General features: G+C 36.9%; 1 protein-coding gene across 28 annotated transcripts in view; it reads right to left on the bottom strand.

Moving 5' to 3' along the window:
* Positions 1-1065: 1065 nt before the first annotated feature.
* Positions 1066-23470, bottom strand: part of MBD5 (methyl-CpG binding domain protein 5) — a 416685-nt gene continuing 394280 nt past the window's right edge. For 27 of the 28 annotated variants that reach the window (XR_011428206.1, XR_011428208.1, XM_070240856.1 and 24 more), the window contains 3 exons: positions 12628-12701; positions 4618-4693; positions 1066-1675 (listed from right to left, as the gene is read on the bottom strand). Coding sequence is in view for 26 of the 28 variants with exons in the window: in XM_070240856.1 (XP_070096957.1) it covers positions 1604-1675; positions 4618-4693; positions 12628-12701 (222 nt within the window). In the remaining 2 variants the exon portion in view is untranslated. Of the gene's footprint in view, positions 1676-4617; positions 4694-12627; positions 12877-23470 lie in introns of those variants that run through there. The other variant, XM_070240862.1, reaches the window with a different exon arrangement.

Here is a 23470-nt window from a genome sequence, read left to right as displayed (position 1 = left end):
ACAAGGCAGCACTCTCTAGGGATTTTAAGGGTTTAGGGGTGGGAGCTGGTGGTTCTAAGAATAAACGTATAACAGAACACTTCTTTTGATAATCCATCAACAGAAGTCAGGCTAGAGGCCTGAAAATCTGCTCAGTTGCCTGGGAGATAGGGTTATCACCACCACCACAAAAATTGTGAAAAAAAGACGAAAAATTATGTTGTGCTACATTTCTTATTAATAACCTTGTACTTTACAATGGCTCACAGTTTTAGGTTTGTATACTTGTAATGTAGTATTTTCTCTCTACATTTGTTTCATATCTTTTTCTTACTTAATATAATATAAATAATTTGGTTAATAGATTTAACCTGCACATTTCAGCCACATTAATATATATATAAGAATCTGTTAATGGTATAAATAATTCTTTAAATAAAATAAATCTGATATGTTACATAATACTGATAAAAAATTACCATTGCTAACAATTTTGTAAGCCACTTTAACTTCTGGTTTAAGTAATACTGATGAATGGATATGAAACTTGCTTTGATGATTCATATTTACTTTTGTCACTACAAAAAAACTGAATTTTAACCAACCTTACCTCTGATAATGGTTTCAAGGTGGGGCTCTAGCCTCCATGTATGGAAACAGAAAGTTTTACCTTGCCAGGTATCGTTTGCAAAAAAACTCAACTCTGAGCATCAATGGTGGTGCAGCATAAACTATCTAATTCAGCAGGTGGCTCTCACACATTAACTACAGAAATGACTGAGTAAAATAGTCCATCTAAGATTTTTTTTTTATAAAACCTATTCTACTTTAAAACTTAGGTAAAAAAAATATGCAACAAATGGTTGCAGTTTTTGAATTCTTAATTTAGACGTGTGAGCCCTCATCCCTTTAGAAATCTGCAAGGTTTCAATTTCCTAGACACCCGAACTCAAGTCCAGTGCTTCCAGGCAAAGTTCATTCCAAACAAACAATATAAATGGACACTCAGTGGTGTGCAGTGTATGTCATAATTCAGGTAATACATCATCATGCCTTTTCTCTGCTGTTAGATACAAAAACAGCATCTTTTACATTATCATAGAAAAGCATTTAGGTTGTATTTTTATTTATCACTTTACACTGGTAGTCTCTGGTAGGTGTACTCCATAGAAACCAAAGAATTTTGTACACTATTTCTTTGTACAATAAAAGATAAAGTGTGCATTAGGTACGCTTGTACATGACAATATTGTACAATATTTACATTTCTGATATCACCATGAAATTCTGTATTTTCTATATACAACATTGAAAATTCTTCAGAAACATTTGGACTATTTCTTATAATCACAATTTTAGTATTATAGAAAAAAGAGTTTCTCAGTAATCTCTTGACCATTTATCACTCTCATCCTTCAGGGATTTTGATTGGTTTTTCCAGCATTCATTATCCTTCCTGATCAAAAAAAATACTGTATCACTGCTTCTTTTAGCACCCTGTGGTGGTGTAGCTATCTGCCATAGTATAAATATTGATATAACATCGGCTATATCAATACCTATATACAGATGTATCTGTGCACGTTCCTTTAATAAACACTGTGCATTGGTGGAATAGTCCCTGTTATCTGGAGATCTTCCTCCTCTTGGGTTTGGGGGGTCTCATTTGTCTGTCTCCCTGTGGGATTTGGTGAACCTGGAAATAAAGAGGTGGAAAAAAAAACCAACAGAAGTTGAAATCACAAACACCATTATGATTTCCAGCAAAGAAACAATTGGAAATAGGCCTCAGCTTTAATTTTCGATTATTTCTATCCTAAGGCATTTAAAATTTTTACCAAGACCCCAGATCTCAGTGCACCCACAGTCACTACAGAGAACAAGGAATCCTGGAAACTGACAAGCAGAGCAACACTCTGTGGACCCCCAAAACAGTGGAAGGCAAAGGAGCAACTGGAGAAAAATCAAACATAAGGCAAGGTGATGAGCAGTTCCTACCCCTGCTGTACATTTAAGACAAAAATAAGGCTTTTTCTGTCAGGGATCCCTAGATCACCAATTACACTAGAGTCTGGAAAAGGGATAAATACATACCAAACAGGTTTTATTCTTTACTTCATCACCCGACTTATTTTACAAGTACCAGGAAGGGTCAAAGATTATAAGAACATGCACACAGCTCAGCCCCAGGAGGTTTAGTTATGAGAAGAAACAGGATGGAAAATAGAATACCCCTACCATCTGTTGGCAGATCTAAGCTTATGGAGTCTGGGAAGAGCATTTAATACAACTCACCTTTACATACTAATGCAGAAACTAGCAGCATTTAAGGGCTGTGTATCAGACTGAGCAGTGGTGGGGTGGTAGCAGAGCATGATTGCCAAGTATCAGACAGCAGGTGTGGTTTTGAGGGGCAGAGGGCAGGTGCTAGGGAAGTGATCAGGTGCCCCATGTTGTACTGGCTACTGATAGGAGAGGGCAAGGTCAAGACCCAGGAAAGGCAGCATGGGCCCAAGGCAGTGGTAGCAAATGCTTAACAACCAGCCCCTGTGGAGGGACACAGATTAGCATATGCCAATTTCTGTGGTGTAAATACTTGCACCATGGCCAATTTCAAGCTACCAAGGTGGTGTCACAGAACTCAGAGTTGGGAAGGGATGTGCATAATCAGCTCTTGAGGTCCACTGTAAGTTGGCTCAATTGTATGTTTTAAAAATAACATTTAGATAACAGCAAAGGCCAATGTTATTCAGAGTCAAATGCAGAGAGCTTTTTAAAAAATAATATTAAAAAAAAACTATGAGTTTCTCAAACTGCCTTTCATCTTAACCCCTCCATATACACTTTTTAAAACCACTAGTCTCTGATAAAGAGCAATAGCTGAAAGCTACTTAAAATTGAAGAAAGGAGCCTTTATCCAAGATTACAAACTAGTAACCTGTGGACCAAATGTGCCCTGAAAAGGTCTTTCATTTAGCCATATGGTGTTCTAATAGTTTTAAAATAGCTGTCAACACTAAAAAATGAGAAGTTTTACTTCTACACTTCTGCTGTCTCATGAAAAATGGGAAGATCATGCAACACTGGTGCAATTCTCCATATGGCTCAGATCTGCTGGAGCATGGAAGAAGGAGCTCCTTCTGGAGCGAGCACACTCCCCAGGTTGCCACGGTCCCCATCACTCCCAACTGCCCTCTGGCCACAAAGGCCAAATATCCTGAGGCAGAGACTAGCAAGATGCTTGCCAAACCCATTTTCTCTTCTTCCTGAGCAGGCACATTGTATAATGCATTTCCTAGTCCACTTGAGTTAAGAAGGCCATATGATTGGGTCAGGCCAGTGGGAAGTCAGCATGAGTGACTTTCCAGGCCTGGTCCATAGAACCTATCCTGGCAGTCCTCTGTGTACATTCTCTTCTCTCACCTGCGGAACTGGATGCAAAGGATACAGTGGAGTTCTCTGGGGCTCTAAGGAATGGTAGACACTTAATATAGAAAAAACCTAAGCCCCAGAATGACTGTGTGGAAAAGCCCTTCCCCAACCAGAACCAGACCCAAGTCAGCAACAGCTCACTTGGTTGAGCCTCTAAGACTGAGTGCTGGTAGGCAGCTTACCCTGATCAGTGCATCTTGGTTGGCGTTTCTCAATCTACTCAAATTGCTGTTTTTCTCATAACTGATCTACTTTACTTATTGATAGCACTTGGCCCCAGAAGATATTTCAATTTTTAATCCCCACTCAGGAATTTTCCTACAGTTCGATCAGGAAATTTAAAATATCAAGGCCTCAATTTGGCCATCTGTGAAATGAAGGGTTGGATCACAAAATCTCTAAAGCCCATACAACCCCAGCATTCTATGAATCTATAACTTACATCTGTCATTCAGTAGCCACTGGATGGGTTTCATATAACCTTGTTAACACAACGTGTCAAGTAAAAGTAGAAGAAACTACCTTTCTTTGTTGAATAGCTTAAGATAATTCACATTCTTTTAGCAATTACCAAAATTATATTTTGAGTGTTTACATTAGCCAATACGTGAATTAGAGGATAATGATTAAACTTCTCACATTCAATGCTGTTATATGCACAGTCCAATAAAAATGTAAACAAAAAGTAGACACTACTTCTTTAAAATCAGAGTTTATAGTGTTAAAAAATGTAACAACAGTATTTTGTGCCAAATATTTTATTTTTTAGGTAACAAGAGAAAGGAAATGAGAGGCCTATGCGCTCTTTATCTTGGCCCTATTCTTTCCAATTTCACTTTTCTGTTCTATGGACAGAGTGAAATTTGCATTACTGAATATTTAGGTAACAGTAATGGCCACTGCTATTCACAGAGTCAAATGCAGAAAGTTTACATTGTGAACTTCAATCTGCTGCTTGCATTTTAAAAGAATGTTATGTGGAAAAAAACAAAAGTTATTTATCTCAGAAAAAAGGCAGAGTTAATACGGCTGGGTTATTTTTTCTTAAATTACTTTGAATCTTTTCTGATAACAGTATTTTTTCCAGCCCAGTAATTTAGTATTGCTACCTGAGCTGCTTGACAATATTTTAGAGACTTTACCAAAAAGTATAATACAATTTATTTTTAAAGAAACATAGTATAATGAAAAAATAAATTAACTTACAGTCCCAGACATTTTGTCCAGTTCACTCATGGCCTCATGAATAGCAGCTTCTAAATGGTTATTTAGCTTTCCACTTCTGGAATTAATGAAAACAACACACTAGATTAATATATTAAAGAAACAAAATCTCAATTTAATTCCCTAATCAGAAGTACTAATTCCACCAGAGAAAGTCAATTTATATTCGCATTTGGGAAATTCAGATGACAAAACACTCTGGGATGCTTACCACTGAATATTAAGAATAAAGGGGCAGAACGACAGCAAAAAATTAAACGTGATTGGGGAAAACTGATTCTTTCCCCTTCTACATGCTTCTTCCACAGTCTGATGATTTTGCAAGAAGGTTGGGCCATGGGTCTCTTTTCCCGCAGAGGCCGCTCACCCTCCTGGACTCCAGTCTGCCCTGCGCAGTCTCTTGTTCTGGCTTGTCTCTTGTTCTGGCTTGTCTCAGGCAGCCAGGCTGTGTGGCCAGGGGAAGGGCTGAGGGGCTGAACTGCAGGCTCTGGCCACTAGGGAGCTCCCTCTGCCCTCTCTGGAGCGTCCTGGCTTCTGGAGTTGAGCAAAGTGAAGGCTGAAATCCTGGTGCTGTTTGTTCCAGGTGGGAAACGGCCTAACTCGCTGCACTTGAGGCTCCCTCCATACTTGGGCCCACCACGTTTTCTCCAAAACCAAAATAACATAACTATGTGAAAAGATAAGAATGACAGTCTCAGAGTCTCTATCCCTCATCTGACCTTTTCTCTTCACTCAGCATTCCATTACATACGTTTAGCCTGAATAACACACACATGGCACGTCTGCCATTACTGAAACTTACCTCTAGGAAGCTGTTGAACTAATTACTAAAATCAGGCAAATCCATACTATCCACCTCTGTAGTTATGTACCTTTTGTCCATCCTGACTGTTAACTTTTCCTTCTTTACATATATAAATAACCACCCAATTATTCTGAGTACTAAGGTGATTCATTTCATTTTTCTTGTCATGACAATTACCAGAGAAGCTGCAGAGGTAAACCTTTTTGAAACAGTACTAGCATGGCTTTTCAAGAGTTAAGTCCTGTCTCAGCATCTATATGGAGACCGGAAATGTACAGTTGTGGAAGAATTTGGCTCACACTCCCATTTAGTTTGGCTCACACTGTGTTTAAAAACATATTTGAACTTTTGCAGAATGCCTTTAGATGAGGCCTTTGGGATTACCACAGCCCTCACCAGGTTCTATACTCATGTACCAGGACTGGATAACCTTGGAGAACCCTGAGTTTTCCACTCCTGAGTAGTAAACTGCTAGGCACATTGTAGATACTCCATATATTTACTACATAAATATATTTGTCCAAAGATAGCATGATGGCCCTAAATTTTGGAAAACATATATGTACCAGTCAGTTTGAGAGATTAATGTACTGGTTTTAACTAAAATATAAAGGGTAATGCAGCACCAACCCCCTTTTGCTGACCTGTAAGTGGCCTCTAGCTTTTATATTTTTCCCATTTATTTTTATAAATGTAAGCAATGCAGACAAGTGCATAGAATAAGTTAACAATTCCTAACAAATCCACTTATAAGAAAAAAGTGTTAATAATTTACACATTTCCTTTAAGTCTTTTTTATTTAAAAAATAAAGCTGAAGTTCCCATTTGCCGTCAATTCTGAGTTCCATTGTCTCCCACTCTCCTCCCCAAAGGCAACTGTGTTGTGTATCCTTCTAGTATGTTTTTATATTTTATATGACATATCTATGAACAATACGTAGTATTGTTTTATGGGGTTTTTTTATACATATACACAAAAGGTGTCCTGATACACACAGCATTCTGCAACTTGTCTTTTTTTCCCTTTATCACTGTTTTTGAGCACTGTCCAAGTTGATATAACCTATCCTTATACTGTCTTGTATTTACCTACACATTCCAGTTGTAAGAGACCCCCGGTATCTCGCGGAGTCAGTCTGAGTCGTTTTCCCAATGAGGAGTTTGCTAAGCATAATTCTGGGTGACTGGGTGGGAATCCAATCCCAGGGCCATCTAGGCTTGGCTGAGGTTTTTGTAGGCTGTTTGGCAAAGGTTGTGACAGTATTACACCTGGCCTCATTGCCTGACAATATTACGCCTTGTGTGACATAAACAGATTTAGCCTTACTATTTCTTTTGCATTTAAAAGTATGAACATGTTTTAAAAGATATTTATTTGTTATGCATTTTTATTATAATATCTTATGCGTTTAAAATTCACTACATAAATGTAGTCTAAATGTCTAATGTATAAAAAGAAGGTAAAATGTTTCAGTGAAAAACCATCAGAGGGCTGGCCCTATGGTGGAGTGGTTGTTTGCGCTCTCTGCTTCGGTGGCCCAGGATTTCGCTGGTTCGGATCCTGGGCGTGGACCTAGTGCCGCTCATCAAGCCATGCTGAGGCGGCATCCCACATGCCACAACTAGATGGATCCACAACTAAAATTACAACTATGTCCTGGGGGGCTTTGAGAAGAAGAAGGAAAAATTTAAAAAAAAAAAGTGTCATTCTGCCGAAGGGAATTAAAAAAATTCACTCTATTTAAAAAAAAAAACCATCAGAGAATCTTGGTTCTCTTACTTTATCTTAATCATAAAAATAGCTACTATTTATTGAAAATTTTCTATGTGCCAAGAATTGTATTAAATCTTTATATAATTACTCATTTAATCCTTACAATAATTCTATGAAGTAGGTATTACGACAACTGTTTCTATGCAATACTTCATGACTTCTTAGGGAGAATTGGTGAAATCAATTCCAATTTTGTAATGAATAAGATGGATATTTAACTACAAATAGTTTTCAAAAGTAATAGAGTCATGAAAAAATTTTCCCTATGAAAAATTGCAATAACATTACCATTAAAGTATAAAAATAATTTGACATTGTTGGATGAAAAGATAAAATTTTAGGAGTTTATCATCTTATCCTTCAACAAGATACTTAAAATGTTTGTAAACAACTTGTATTAATTTAAGTTAAAATAGTATAATGTCTTTCCCTTAACAAACTTAAGTAATCAATAGAGGGAGAAACGACTACTTTTGGGAGAGAATAAATATAGAGACATAGGCCATTAAATTCCTTGAATACATCATGAGACTCAAGAGGTAAAGAGAGACTCTCCCAGATGTCAAATCTTCAGTCCAATTTTTACACTAACGGGTCAGGTCAGGGAAGAATGAACTTAAAAGAGGAAGAAAAAGTGCCATGAGTTCACGAAATGAACAATTAGTCAAAATTCAGTCTTCCAGCCCAGAGGCCTCCCTGTGGAGTCTCTTCTACTATTTTCTATTCCCTGCTGACACTTAATAATAAACATTTTCACTAATGGACACTCTAAAACCTACTTGATTAAGAAATAGATGTTCATATAATCACATTTCTTGTTATTAATGGAGATAATTGCCACTTCTCCTCTTTCTTGCCTATACTGTCACACGTTATCCTTATCTTCACTAATCAAAAAGCCAGTACACATCTGTGAATGGTACAAGCAATAAGAAGGAAATGAGAAACTCCATGTTGCTCTACAGTCAGTTTAGAATTTAAGCAACTCACTTCATGTAGAACGGAACAAATTTGGGTCAGACCTAAATGTCAAGAATCTTAGATTCTGAAACCTAACCTGGACAAAGTATGCAGATTTAAGAAAACTTAAGACACTAAGTATCATTTCTTGGTTTTAAAGTGAAAGTGTGATTTATTTTTATCACTTTGTCACTTTCCAACTTCATAAAAATCAGGTTACTAAACAAATTTATATGCACATATAGACAGATTCTCACTTAAATGAGAATCATAATATATCTAAAAGTTACAGAATTTTTTCTTTTTTGAGAAAGATTAGCTCTGAGCTAACATCTGCTGCCAATGCTCCTCTTTTTTTTTTTTTGCTGAAGAAGACTGGCCCTGAGCCAACATCCATGCCCATCTTCCTCTGCTTTATCTGTGGGACACCTATCACAGCATAGCTTGATAATCAGTACGCAGATCCAGACCCGGGATCCAAACCAGCTATCCCCGGGCCGTTGAAGCAGAATGTGCAAACTTAACCACTGCACCACTGGGCCTGCCCCTGGAATTTTTTCTTTAAAGAAAGTATTTCCTCTTTTAAGTACAAAAGGACCCTGAGTAATATCTTCAATAAATATGTTAATATTTCTTTTGTGACTGGGCTGTAATAAGCACATCAATTTAAAGATATTTATTGTACAGTTTGATTGTAGGATATTGAGGATTAAAATGACTACATAGAGTTCTAAACATCTAGTGTGGTGGTAGAATGTTTCAATTGGCAAAAATATCTGATAATTTTCTTTGCTTCACCTGTATCTTTATAATAAAAATAAGTGTTTACTAAATACTTCCCATAGGCCAAGTACTGTGCTAAGGCTCTCTTTATATTATCTATAAATGATAACAATCCTAAGAGGTAGGTATTAACATGCCCATTTTAGAAATGAAGGATTTAGGCTCAGAGAGGTTAAGCAACATACTCAAGGGGAGACAGCCAATGAAGTGGTAGGGAATAGAATTTGAACTCAGGTCAAAAACCAACCTCTTAACCATCTTGTTCCAAATGATACCCTCCTTTTTCAGTCTCTTCTCTCTCCTTTTCCCCACAGTTCTACAAAAGCAGTCAAATCTTTGTCATCCTAAAACTTCTTCAGTTATTTTTCTGGAACTTTTCACATTAAGGGTAGAAAGAAGAGTAAATAATCTGTATCAGCTCTCTCTACTCCTTTCTTATTCACTCTTCAACCCATGGCCACTTGGATTGTATACCCACCACTCTACTGGAAACTGTTTTCAGTAAGGTTACCAATGGCCTCCAAATTGCCCAGTCTAATGGAGGTTTTTCAGTTCTTCTCTTACTGGACCTCTGTTGACCATTCTATCATCCTGGAAGGTTTTAGTCTTTGGCGTCTAACACCCTACTCCCCCACCCCTGATTCTCCTCCTCCTTTCTGATCATTCTTCTCATCTTCTTCATTATCTCCAGTAAGTGTTCAGTGCCCTAGTGTTCAATCCTTAGTCCACTGTTCAAATCGGTCAAAGTATCTCTGTGTGATTGCAGCCATTTTTACATAGTGAAATACCACTTCTTCCCAGTTTCAGACCTGTGTGTCCGACCTATCCAGGGGCACCACACGTTGCACTCAACAGTTCTCTTCCGTATTCTCCATTTCAGTCAGTGTGTCCACCACCCACCAAGTCACCCAAGCTAAAACCTGGAGAGTTGTCCTTGATTACTTGCTCTCCTTCACATGCCAGTCAATCTCCACGATGCTCTGTCACTTTTACCTCCTGTTTCTTGACCACATTCCTTCTCCTTCATCCTCATTGCTTGCCTCCTGGTTTGAGTCCTCATCCTCCCTTCTCTTCTGCCATGACCTCTGAAATGATCTCCCTGTCTCCAGTATTGTTCCTCTAAAATTTACCCTCCACACAGCCATGTCAGAAGTGAAAATCCAACCACAAGTCGCCTCAGACACTCCCAATAGGATCAAGGAGCCGATGGGCCCTTATAAGGCCCTTCACGATCTGGTTCCTGCTCACACCTTTGTCTGCACCCCTTACAATTTCCTACCCGACGCCTTACAGTCCCCAGATCCAAACTCCTGGTCTCATCTCAGCACTATCCCACCCACCCCATCTTGGTCCTTGTTTCCTCTGCCTGGCTAATATCTATGTAATGTGTAAGGCTTGGCTCAGATATCATCTTATTTAGCAAGAATTCTTCTACCTGAATTTAATGTCATTTCTCAATGATCCAAAAACACACTATACACATTGCTGTCATTGTAATTTTAACTTTTTTTTTCTTCTTAAAGATTGGCACCTGAGCTAACGATTGTTGCCAATTTTTTTTTCTGCTTTTTCTCCTCAAACCCCCCAAGTACATAGTTGTATATTTTAGCTGTGGGTCCTTCTAGTTGTGGCATGTGGGATGCCGCCCCAACGTGACCTAATGAGCAGTGCTATGTCCGTGCCCAGGATCCGAACCGGCAAAACCCTGGGCCACTGAATCGGAGCGCGCGAACTTAACCACTCGGCCACAGGGCCGGCCCTGTAATTTTAACATTTTAATTATTTTTGTTTTTGTATCTGTCTCCTTCACTGAACAGTGAGCTCCAGGGACTATAGCACTGTGCCGGGCACAGATTTTTTTTGCTAAGTTAGTCTCCTTAAATTGGGGAATAAATAAATGATCAAATAAATGATTCAGTCCAACACATCATTTATCTTGTACATTACATTCAACTAATTATTTAAGCCATTGGGCCTGAGTGTCCTCATCTATAAATGGGCTCAGTAATTCTGGCCCATCTTGTGATTGGGAGAATAAAATAATGGATTTTAAATCACATGAGCAAAATGTAAAGTACTCTACTGGGCATTTACAAGGCAAGTCAGTCTACTTAGACAATGGTATGATAAATAAAGCTGTTTTTACTAACATGTGCTTCACATTTTCTTCTTTTACCTTGCCAATCTGCAGTCCAAGTTTATGGTTTCATGAGCATTCCTTTAGATAATGCCACTTAGGACTCATATAAATTCACCACAAATAGTAAACTGGCTTTGAAGAAAAAGTTTTCAAATTGCTGTTTCTTACTCATTACCTTTCAGAAATTGCTTAATAGCAAATTTATGGGAAAATAAAGCTCATTTCAAGGCAGTAAATCTAAATATTTGGAGGAGTTATTTCATTTCTTTGTTATCACCTCTGTTTTGGATACTTTTGAACATAATCCAGCTGTCATGCCTCATTGGAGGAAAGATTTTAGGGATTTTTACATGAAATAAACAAGTACCATTGAATATTCTATAGCAAACGCCCCATTGCAAATTTGTGATGTAGGTAATTTGCAATTTTCTTCCTTTCATCCCGGCCTTGTATTAACTTTTGTAGGCATTATCCCAATACTAAACTCTGCATGGGAAGTGTGGCCCTTGCCACGACCAGTACCCACTTGCTATCTTCCAAAGGAGTCCTGAACACAGGTGCACAGGAGTTGCCCCTTGCAGTTGGCATCTTTTATCAGACATTCTAGTGAGGTGAAGAGAGTCTCCCCAAGATTTGTTGAGTTCTAAAGTTTTACCTCTGGCAAGAATTTTTGAAGACACCACTAAGAGAAAGAGAGTGTCCTTTAACAGACATTATTTATATCATTACATAAACCTTTTATACAGATACACTAATAATCATTCCGATCTTGTAATTCTTGGATGTTTGATAATACGAAAACTATAGTAACTGAACAGATATGTTGATTACATATATTTTAAAATAATTTTCCAAGTACATAATACAGAAGCACATTTGTAGTTCTCTACCGTAAAATGAAATAATAGTTATGATACAGAAAAGTACATTGCATTACAGTGGAAATTGTGTTTCAAACATTACCTACTTGTCCATACTATCTTTACTCAGAATATAAAGATCCAGAAAAACTTGAATAATAATGTCCCAAAGTTCAACTTCTTGTTATAACTCCAAAGGAAACCTATTGCCCCTGCCCCAAGAAAAAATTTTTTACCGTCACTTTGATTAACAGCTAATCTGCCTAAATTATTTACATGTGTACAACTGGGGTATCTCGCCCCAAAGTATTTGAATTGCAAGTGGATAAACTTTTGCTGCACTTTCAGAGACCATTTAATTGCTACATGTTGAGAATATTAATCATATTTTCTTTCCCACTAAATGAGAGGGATGGAGATGGAGGGAGTGAGGAAGGGGCCGATAAAGAGGGAAATCTTACTGCAGTGTAAATTACTAAGAAAAGAAAACATTTTCTGTAATAGCTAATTCGGCTTGTCTATAATGGTTCTCTTTGGTGATAACTATTAAATAATTCTTAGGCAGGCCCCAAGATGGACAAAATCAGTCAGATTTCATTGTCCCTTTGGAGGAGAACCAGTAAATTATATCCTTGAAAAACAAAATGGAAGAAAAAAAAATAGTGCTTACTTTCTGTTCCTTTTCCGGGCTCGACTGTAGGCTTCTAAACCTTCTGTTAGTGTCTTCAACTTCTCCGGCTCCACCTGAGTGAAGGTATGAAGACCAAACCACATTACCCAGACCTGCAATTGTTAACACTGTTTGTACTTTCCTGCTGTACAAGTAGGCTCTGCGCTGGGGGAGAGGAGGCTAAAACTTTCACTATCCTGTCAAATGTCCTGTCCTCGCTCAGGCAGAGGTTGGTTCCGTGGCTCCAGGCTGCAAGATCGATGGAAAAGACTGTTTGGCTTTCAAATTGTCAACATTTTGAAAATAGTGTTTTAAGAACAAAACTTGGAATTTAAATAACCTTCAATACACAACACATATCAGTCAGAGATCTTGGTTTGCTTTCTCCGCTGCCTGATGCTCAGCAACTGCAAATCTGTATTCCATCAGGGGAGGACAAGAGCAGTGGTTGGTGAAGGGGTTGGGGCTTTGGAGCCAACAGAGAGAAGTCTGAATCTGACCTCCTTGATTCCTAGCATGAGGAAAACAATTAAATTTTCTGAGCCTCAGTTTCCTCCTCTTTAAAATGAGGACAATAATACCTACCTTCCTGCTAGAATTGCTGTGAGAATTAAAATGCAGCCAGTCATGTTGAACACTTAGCCAAGTACAGAGCAGCTATTATTACCTAGAATGTATTAGGCTCTGCAGAGGCCACAAAACTGTGGGGCAGTGGTCCATGCATAGTCCTTACTGACGTGGGAAGAGGGTGTTGCTACATCCATGGGCACGTCCTCTCCCCTGGCCTGCTCTGTCGCTGTAAGCCTGTGTGAAGTCCACTACCTCATCACAGGGCGGCTGCCAAATGGTGGCTGGGGGATTTCAGGGGTGGGGAGGTGCCTCCAGTAATCTCTATCATGGTTCTCCAAGCCACATCCCCTAAGAAAAACAATTAATAAATAGGAAAACATGTGTGCAACTTGTGAATAAAAACACCTTTAGAAAAACATTGCTATTTTTATTGATCTTAAAAAAAAAATCTAAGTAAAGACAGTGTTGCTTGCTGTGTAAAAAGCTTCAAGGCAAATCCCCCAGCTATCCCTTAACCCAGTTTTCTCCCCACCCTATGCTACTTTTATATAAAAATTGAGAGGTTGCCAAAAGTGCCTCATGGGTAAGAAAATAAACACTAATAAGCAAGAAAATTATTAACTTTTGTCTTTAAATCTTCCTTACTCATGAATATCATTTATAAATAATTTTTCTTTGGCAGCTCAAATCTAGTACACAGTAGTGATTAACAAAGGGTTTCCATTATCAAGTCTGAAAACAAGCATTGCTAATTATTCAATGAGAAAAACAGTCAAATAATAGAAACATTTTCCTTTTCATGATTTTTGTATTTTGTCCTAAAGGATCAAAATATCTTATATGCACAAGTTCACTGGGGATAGGTGATCTATTCTGTGCCAGAACAAGAGATAACTTCGTTCCAGTAACACCTTACAGGAGCTATGAAGAAAAGTATCTTATTGGGATGACTGGAAAAGCTTAAGTAAGCTGAACATATCCATGTGCCGTTTTAAAAAAAAAAAAAGGTGCCTGGATACGCTTTCATATTTCATGTTAGAAATGAGGTTCCATCTTGTATTTACTCACACGAAAAGAATACGGAAAATGTTTCACATGTTACATTTATGTAATTTATAGCTAATTCCACTTATATTTAAATGACTTTCTTGGCAGCAGGAAGGAAGCTTTCCTGTTGCATAAACTTCTATTAGACACAAACTGGGGTAGTGAGAGATCTCAGAAGAGATGGATGCAGGCAACAGAAAGCAGATTCACAGTGAAACAAAGCAAGACACCACAGTGAAAACTTACTCTTTGGTCTTAATTTCAAAAATTGTTAGGTCAAATTATTTTTATAAATCTTCAATTTTTATTTTTAATTAAATAAGGAATAAGGGGCAATAAAAACATTTCTTGTGCATTTATTATGTAAAATGCACTGTTTTATTATTTAATATGGTAATACTGCAAACCAGTATTATTTTTGTTATTTTACAGATGGGACTCAGTAAGTTTAAGTAGCACGGCCAGCACTGAAACTCTTGTCTGGTTCCATAGCACTGAACCTCTCTCCACCATACCAACTCTAATATACATAGAAATGTAGTCATTTTATATATATTATATCATATATATACACACACATATGTATATACACATGTCTATATGTATGCACATGCACAGACATACTGAAAAAATTAGGTCAAATTATTTTAAATCAAATTATATTTTCATAGAAATTCAGATAATTCTTGTCCAAATTTATCTTAAAAAATTTTTTATGCTTGAATAATTTCCTGGTGATTTTTCTGATCTAATTCTCTACCATGATTTCTTCACTTACATTTGCCTCTAAGGCTGTAAGTTACTCTTGTAATGAACTATGTTATTTATAAAGGATTCAATGACCTTGACAGAGAAAGCAACGATGGTGCTTTCCAAAACTAAATATAAATAAGATACACATTTCTGTGTATTTTTCATAAGACAAGATCATACATATCCAGAGGTAAATGTTTAGTTTATTTTGTTTCAGAATTTTAGTACTCTAGTGTATTGTGAAATACAATACATGAAGAGTATGTGTTGTTTCTGGGGAAATATTCATAGACTTAGACAATATTTAAGAAACTCTTTAAAGATACCCCCCCACCCCAAACAGTATCAGAGAAGAACAAAATAAATTCAATTACTAGTCAAATAGAAATCATATTTAATTATTTAATGAACACTACCTCATAAATTATTTAGCTAACTTGTAAATGAAGGAAGTACTGGGAAACCAAATACATAAATGTAACATTAAAAAGGTTAAATGCACACAAATACTTTTTATAAAACTTACACTGAAGGAGCAAGTAATAAGACATTTAATACTTTAATCTGCAATTATAATCTTATATTCCTGTACCTTCACAAGCCAGGAGTTCCATAAATTATTTAATTCCTATCTTGGTGAGAAACTGGGGTAGGACTTTCCAATGTATTTTTACTCATAATCTGCCCACATATTCTCATTCTAATAATGATGGTGCTAATAGTAACGGCCATGATAGTATAACTCTTTTCACATGTCATTTAAAAATTAGAAAAAGATACCCAGAATTTATATGTATTTATAAATCACATCTTACCTCATGTGTAAATATATATATATGTTGAATATTTTTTACTCCTAAATCCCTTCTTTCAGTTACTCAAATTCTTTAGATACAACAATTCTTCAACATAAATAGTCCTATAGCCTGTTCAGTCAGGTTAGAAAGATACTCACAGAGCCAGACATTATTATATGGTGGAGGTTTAAGAGTCTTCTGAACAAGTCTGAATCTCTGGTTGCTTATTTTGTTCACAAGGCACATATTAGACCTTTGGTAATTTCATTAAGTTTGATTTGGGGCCAGCACAGCAGCATGCAGTGTATCTCAAGAGTAACTTAAAGTCTATGACAAAAGGAGACCCAAACCTCTCAGAGAGCCAAACTGCCCCTCTGAAAGTGAGGGATAGCATATATCAGAAGAAACTGAATCGAAGAACTGAGATCACTTTTGAATAGAGCCAGTTAACTAGAGATGATGTAAAATTCCCTCAGGCTTTAATCCTGACAACAGGATTAAGTCTCCTGGTGATTACTTTGCTGCTACTTAGTGCTGAGGCAAAGCTGTCAGTCACACAAAGGTCAAAGAATAGAGCACACGCCACATCACAGATTTCATAGCAGAGATAAGACAGCTGACCTCAAGCTCCCCTTTTCATCCTTCACTTCTCCATCCCATTTCTACATCATCAGCCCCTGTTTTGGGGGAATGGTATAATACAAGGAGTCCTAAGCTTAGAGTTAGAAGACCAGGGTTGGAACCTGGCTTAACTGCCTGTGACTTGTGTCCTTAGGAATGCCACTTCTCTGAGCTTCAGTTCTCTCATCTGTAAAATGGGGATAATTGTGCACATCTTTTTGGGTCACTGAGAGAATCTAAAAAGACAACAAACATGAAGGTGCTTTGTAAACACCAAAGCAGTCTTTCCCAAAGTGCCACTGGTAGCATGTGAAATTATTTTAGGTGGAACATGGACAGACTTTTAAACACTTTTTTTTTTTTTGAGGAAGATCAGCCCTAAGCTAACATCTGCCGCCAATCCTCCTCTTTTTGCTGAGGAAGACTGGCCCTGAGCTAACATCTGTGCCCATCTTCCTCTCCTTTATATGTGGGGAGCCTGCCACAGCATGGGTTGACATGCGGTGCGTAGGTCTGTACCTGGGATCTGAACCGGTGAACCCCGGGTCACCAAAGTGGAATGTGTGAACTTAACCGCTGTGCGACCAGGCTGGCCCCTAAACATTTTTAATAGTTATACTTTCCTGTAAATTTGTATTAGAAAAATACAAAAAACACTATACTTAGATTTCACATGTATTACACCTTAGAATAAGACTGAAGAAGTTATTTAAAAAGTGGCTTGAAGAGTGCCTAGTACATAACAAGTGTCCAAAAAATATTTGTGGAATGAATAAATAAACAAGTAAATGAATATAAAGAAAAATTTTAACTAACTGATAGTATAGGTAACATGCAACTTCATCCGAAGTCTGGGAAACACAGCTATGAAGCAATAAGCAAATATGAGGCATTTATTAGGTTCATTATTATCAAATATTTATTAAAAAGTAAATATTTTAGGGGCTGGCCCCGTGGCCGAGTGGTTAAGTTCGCGCGCTCCGCTGCAGGCGGCCCAGTGTTTCGTTGGTTCGAATCCTGGGCGCGGACATGGCACTGCTCATCAAACCACGCTGAGGCAGCATCCCACATGCCAGAACTAGAAGGACCCACAGCGAAGAATATACAACTATGTACCGGGGGGCTTTGGGGAGAAAAAGGAAAAATAAAATCTTAAAAAAAAAAAGTAAATATTTAAAAAAAATCTTCAAGCTGAAAAAGTCCTTCAAACTTAAAGTGCAATATTTCGATATTTTTTAAAGAATGGGAACTAATGATAAATAAGTAACTCGGGGTAAAAAGTTGACTCACCTGTGACACTATGACAGAAAAAGATGAATCTAATTTTCCAACAATAGTATTTGTGAAAAAATCGATAAATAATCTCATTTTTTCAAATGAACTAACCAAATCCACATTATTACAATTTTAGTCAGTGGCACTTTCTGAGGCCTTTTGTGTGTGTGTGTGTGTGTGTGCTTTCTTTCTTCTTCACTTTAGATAGCAGTGTTTTTAAGTACTAGAGAACTATACTACAGGACTAGAGCAAATCTATTCTAAATACTATAACACATTTCATATCAACTCACAACATATAAATAGAATTAAATGTTTTGGATAAACTCGTATTTCTAAAGAAACACTGTTTAAAAGTTCACATAACAGAAGGAGGTATTTACCTCAGACCTGAGATTCCATTTGCTACTATTCACATGAAAATTGTATTGACAAGCTCAAGAACTCTGTGCTGGGTCTCAGTTAACTGCGAATGGAGATAGTCTTCCTTTTCCTCTGTAATCTTGCTCAAGAAAAAAAATCAAATATTCCACAAGTCACTAAAGTTTATAGTCTTACCTAAGCTTTGTACTCAGTTTAGTCTTTTTCCTAACATTCACATTTTTGGTCTTATCTAGCTTTTCATTTTTTTTTTATTATCTTTCAAATTTTGATCAGGCACCGACTTTGTTTGCCTGGATTTTATCTAGCTTATTTCTTTTCAAAAACTATTTTGCTTCCTTTTCAAGAGGATCCTGTTGCTATAGAGCATTGATTGCCCTCGCTGCCCTAGCAGCCAAAATGCAGCCCAAATACTGTGGATATTGATTGGGTACAGAGAAAAGGATTCATTTCCAGTAGAGGTTAAGAAAATATATTAAGCAAAGCGAATATACAAAGAACACCTTCAGCAGAGAATTATAATACCAAAGAGTATAAACAGCTAACACTGAAAATCAAGCACAAAAAGAATGTTCTTCAAAGTAAAATGTTTAAACATCACAGGAAGACACACCTCTCAAATTTAGTCTCCAGGCTCAATTTCTTAAGTTACACATCCCCAGAATGCAACGGTAAGCTCTCTCTGGTTTTGCTCCACACTGAAAATATGTGTGCGTGTGATGCTGAACTGACATACAGAAAGTGTATTGTCCCCAAATAAACTTGGTTGATGAGTTTTGTCTGTTTTGAACAACTATTCAGAGATCTATTTTATCTCCACCTGACAAATATAACCGTATGGAAAAAAGCCAAAGTGTGGATCTAGAGAAGAGTCTCTACACCCTCCTTTTAAACACATCCTCATTTAATCAGGTGCCGTTATACTGAAATGGAGAACTTTTCTGTGTCATCAGGAGATGTCTCTACCTATCCAACAACAACAAACGTTTCATTGCAAAGAAACATTTTGGTGCCAATCTAGCAATAAATTCTTTCCTAAATTTGGCTTGAGTCAGAATACACATCGAATGTAAGAGAAACGAAATATGAAGACTAACAGGACAATGCTCAAAAAGAGTGAAAATGATCTACTCAGAAAAAAATAAGAACTTTATTTCTTGATTATTACTTGAGACTCAACCCTTTCAGGTTGGTTAACGTAAGATCAAAGATGGCAAATGATAATTACAAAATGTATTTTAGAAAATGAGTATTTTTCCTATTTTTAAATAATTATTGAAACATAGTACATAAAGATAACCATTTTCCCCCACAATTGCATAGGCTTTAAATATTTGCATATTATAGGGTATAGGTGTAATGCCAACAGAAGCCATTTTCCTTCCCAAGAATTCCTTAATACTAGGCCAAGATCAGGGAGTGCATTTCTCCGACCATAACGATGCACTGGAGCACAGCACTGATCTTATTCCTGGCCACTGAACCTCCAACTACAAAGGGTTCATGGTTCAGAGAGAAACTAGCACCATTTATTTAGAAAAAGTATAAATATCTTCAAAATATACTTCACTACAAACTGATGACTAATGAAAAATGTATTAGTGAGGAGATGCCACTTTCTGAATGGTATAATACAAAGTACATAATATTCTTCAGTGCTGTCACATGGCCTCAACATTGGGACAGTATTATATAGCTGTGATTCAAGACAACTTTTTAGACTGTTAAAAATCTCCACTAATTAATATTGTTGCATGTAGCGGGTAGGGTAGGAAGGCAGAGGAAGAAAGTCTGACTTTAACTCTTTTAGAAGCTTTGTGAGAAGGGGGACTTTCAAGTCCTCTCAACAAAGTGCTTTAAAATGCTTCCAAGTAAAACTCCTTCTTGACATGAACAGCTAATATTAACTTATAATCAGATACGCCAATTTGTATGCGATGTGCTGAACTTCATAAAAAATAGTTACAAACTATTTCATTCATTAAATAGATTCTTTATAATCCTTTCATTCTCAACCTGGTTAGTAAATCCTTTATTCAAGGATAGTGCACAGGTGAACAATAACTAAGGTCAAATTACCACAATTTCATAATGGTGGAATCCAAACAGAGAACAGGGATGAGGATGCTAATTTTTACTGAGCCTCTTTCATGTGCTGGGTAACCTATTTATGGTATCTTATTTAATTCCTAAAACCTCACTCTGAGTAGGAATTAATATTCCCACTTAAGAGATGAGGAAAATATAGCTCTGGGAGATTAAATTCCTACCCAGGACCACGTAGGTGACTGACAGAACTGAGATCAAGCTCATGTCAGAAAGCCCAAAGCCCATGTCTCTTTCTGCCACATCCTGCTTTCTCTCTAGTTCTCTGTAGACTGTGTATTTGACGTTTAGAAATCAAACCTCTTAAGTAATATCAGAAACTGCAGAACATTCCTAATGCATTATTAGTAATTCTGTTCCATTTAACACCCCGCCAAAGATTAAAAATGCCTTTCTAAGATCATAAACTGACCAAGTCATTTACACTATAACGACAAACAGTCTGCTAAAGTAGCAACTTATGGACACATGGAGACCTCAGCCTCGGGCAGGTATCAGTGCTCCAATCACAGCATGGACCCCTCACGTCAAAGACCACTCATGCAACCTGAAAACACAGAGGTGCCTGGCTTGCTTTGAATTAGTAATCTGCAATACTGTTACTTACTTATTTTTCTACTTTGCCTGCTTCTGAAAAAAATTTGAGGTGGCTTGTTGAGAACAAAGACTGTAACAGAAAATAAATGACAGGTTTATGGGATGTGGAGGGTGTATAAGAAATCTATTCTAACACTTGAGTTAACGTAGATTTTATCTGGAGAGATCTGACAGGATCTTGGATTGATTTAAAATTGGTGGATATACAAATAGTATAAAAAACTGAAAGGCTAAGAAAGTTTAACATGATAATGTGTAAGAAAATTGTTTAGCAAACCTTTTCTTCTGAGATACTACAAAGATAAACACTAGGGGAAATGGTCCCACATTCCACATTAGTAAGACAGAATTAATAAGATTTTACTATAATAAACAAATTCTTTATGGAGTAGGTCTCTGTCTTTCTCTCTCGACTTTATTAAAACGTCAGGCATTATTACCACAGTGTATAGAGGGGAACCTAATACACTGTCTACCTTTTTAAAAGCTGAAGTCTGATTATTAATGCACAGGATTTTATTTCTCAAACACTGCTGAGGACTAAGGGGTTCTATGTAAATAAAAATTACATCATAATTGGCTCACTTGACTAAGAGTACAAATTTTTAAAAAGTTTTACTGGAAATCTTTTCAAATAGATCATGCTTTGTCTTACACAGATATTGAACATAGTTTAATTTTTTTCGTGATGAAACAGGATTATTACCAAGATATCAGGCAAAAGCCATTTGGCTAGAAGTCAGACAGACTTGTGTCTGAAATTTCACCTTTTCTGGTGTTACAAACTGAGAACACTGTTTGGCTCGCTGGGTATCATTAAATAAGATATGAGGAAGCCCTTCCTTTGTTGTGTGAGCTATAGGAGAAAAAACAGTGCTTGTGAAGTAGTACTTTGATTTTTTTATGTGCAAAAGTGAGGTAGGTCCTAAAAAGACCAGAGGTTTCTAAAAATATTAAGTGCCCTGCAGCTTTTAAGGCTGTTATACCTTGCTTTTTAATGATAGATAAATATTTCATGTGTTGTTACTATTACATGTTTTCAATTTTGCACCTCTGAATGTGTGCTTTAAATGATTTTTTCTGAATTACTAAAAATATTTTTAGTCTATCTTGATATCAAGATTTTGATATCAAGGCTTTGAGAATGCCAAATTACAATGTTAGCCAATGGTAGGGGGAGTATCTGAATTTAGAGAAACAATTTCATGCTTCCTATTAGGAATTCATCTCTTGCCTACAATAACAAAGAAGAATCCAGAGTTTTGAAACGTGTATTATTATTTTATAGTGAATGAATACTATTTGTTTACTTAAATGAAGCAACATAAATGTTTCATGATTCTTGGACTTCTAGATAACAACTTTTTTTTAAGGGTATCTGCCCGAACATTAGTGAGTAATTCAATCTCAGTAGTTTGTGAACACAGACTAATCAGAAGATTAGGACCATAGTTTAACGTGAAATGTGTTAAAAGTACATGCCTTTATTCTCCTGAGGACATAAAAAGATATTTAGACAAGGCATTTAGGACAGGAAGAATGTTTCCAGGAAAGGAAGGTCATAATCTTTTCTTTAGTTAAGTTTTTTGTAAAATGCCACATAAAAAAGACAGTTTCATCTGCACACAGATTGTAAGACAGTTCAGTGCCTACATCTTGTAGTTGCAGCCGTTCCCTTTATATCATAAAAGCCCAATTTTGCTGTTTCTAATTATTTTTTGAATAAAATGTCGAAAATATTTAGGTTTGTCAACATAAAGAATGTTTTGTCTGGTCTCAGAGAGATTAGACAATAAAAAGTTTTCTGACTAGGGAGTATGGAATTCATTTTCTTATCAAACGTAGAAACATAATGCCCAGAGTGTACCTGACAAGTATATATTAGGCATCATAAGCAACGAGTTTTAAGGACCTCCCGGTCATTTGGAGAAAGACAATCTTTTTATTGTGCTGACAAAAATGCTATTGGTTTCCTGCCATTAAACCTAAGTGCCAGTGGAGGTTTGAGCAGAGTTGAAATAGTTTTATACAATATGCTCTTTAAGAGAATAATATGTACCTGTAAGAGTAATTTTTATTTCCTAAGGAGGTGAAAAATTATATGTTTCTTCATCATATGTGGGGAATGTGCATAATTATTTCTTCCCAGTCAAATATAAACTTTTCTGTCTACTTTAAACATTCTGCATATTTCTTGCCTAGTGAGCCAATTCTACCAATTGTGAGGGGGAATAAAGCCCAGAAGACCCCTACTAATTTCTTCTAAATTGAATGGTAGTTTCATGGAGAAGTTTTCATTTAATTTATATGATCAGATTGTGTTAAGTAGAACCAGACTTTGGGGTTAAACATTTCCATATGTTATAAAGGCCTAGAACTTTTCCTGAAAGGAGACAGCATTCTGAACTCAGACATGACCTGCTGCTTCCAGAAATGGCTGCAACTCCACGCCGCTTTTACCCTCTCCCCAGCTCTAAATGTCACACGTAAGCACATGGAGGAGAGGCTCTCCCCTGGCACTTTCTGTTGCCTGGGAGGGCCCCTTCCTCTGCTGCATTCCTGGACTCCAAAAGCCACCAGATTTTTTCCCAGTCATTGCCACTTGCCTTCATCCTCTGTGTGCGGAATGAAGAATTAGGTAAATGCAGGGAAGGAAGGCAGAGTTAACAAGAATCTGGAAATCTGGTTCCTGGGTT

The sequence above is a fragment of the Equus caballus genome, chromosome 18 (assembly GCF_041296265.1).
Source record: "Equus caballus isolate H_3958 breed thoroughbred chromosome 18, TB-T2T, whole genome shotgun sequence".
Lineage (NCBI taxonomy): Eukaryota > Metazoa > Chordata > Mammalia > Perissodactyla > Equidae > Equus > Equus caballus.
Note: the sequence above shows the minus strand (reverse complement) of the source record. Positions and strands in the feature narration are given on the sequence as shown.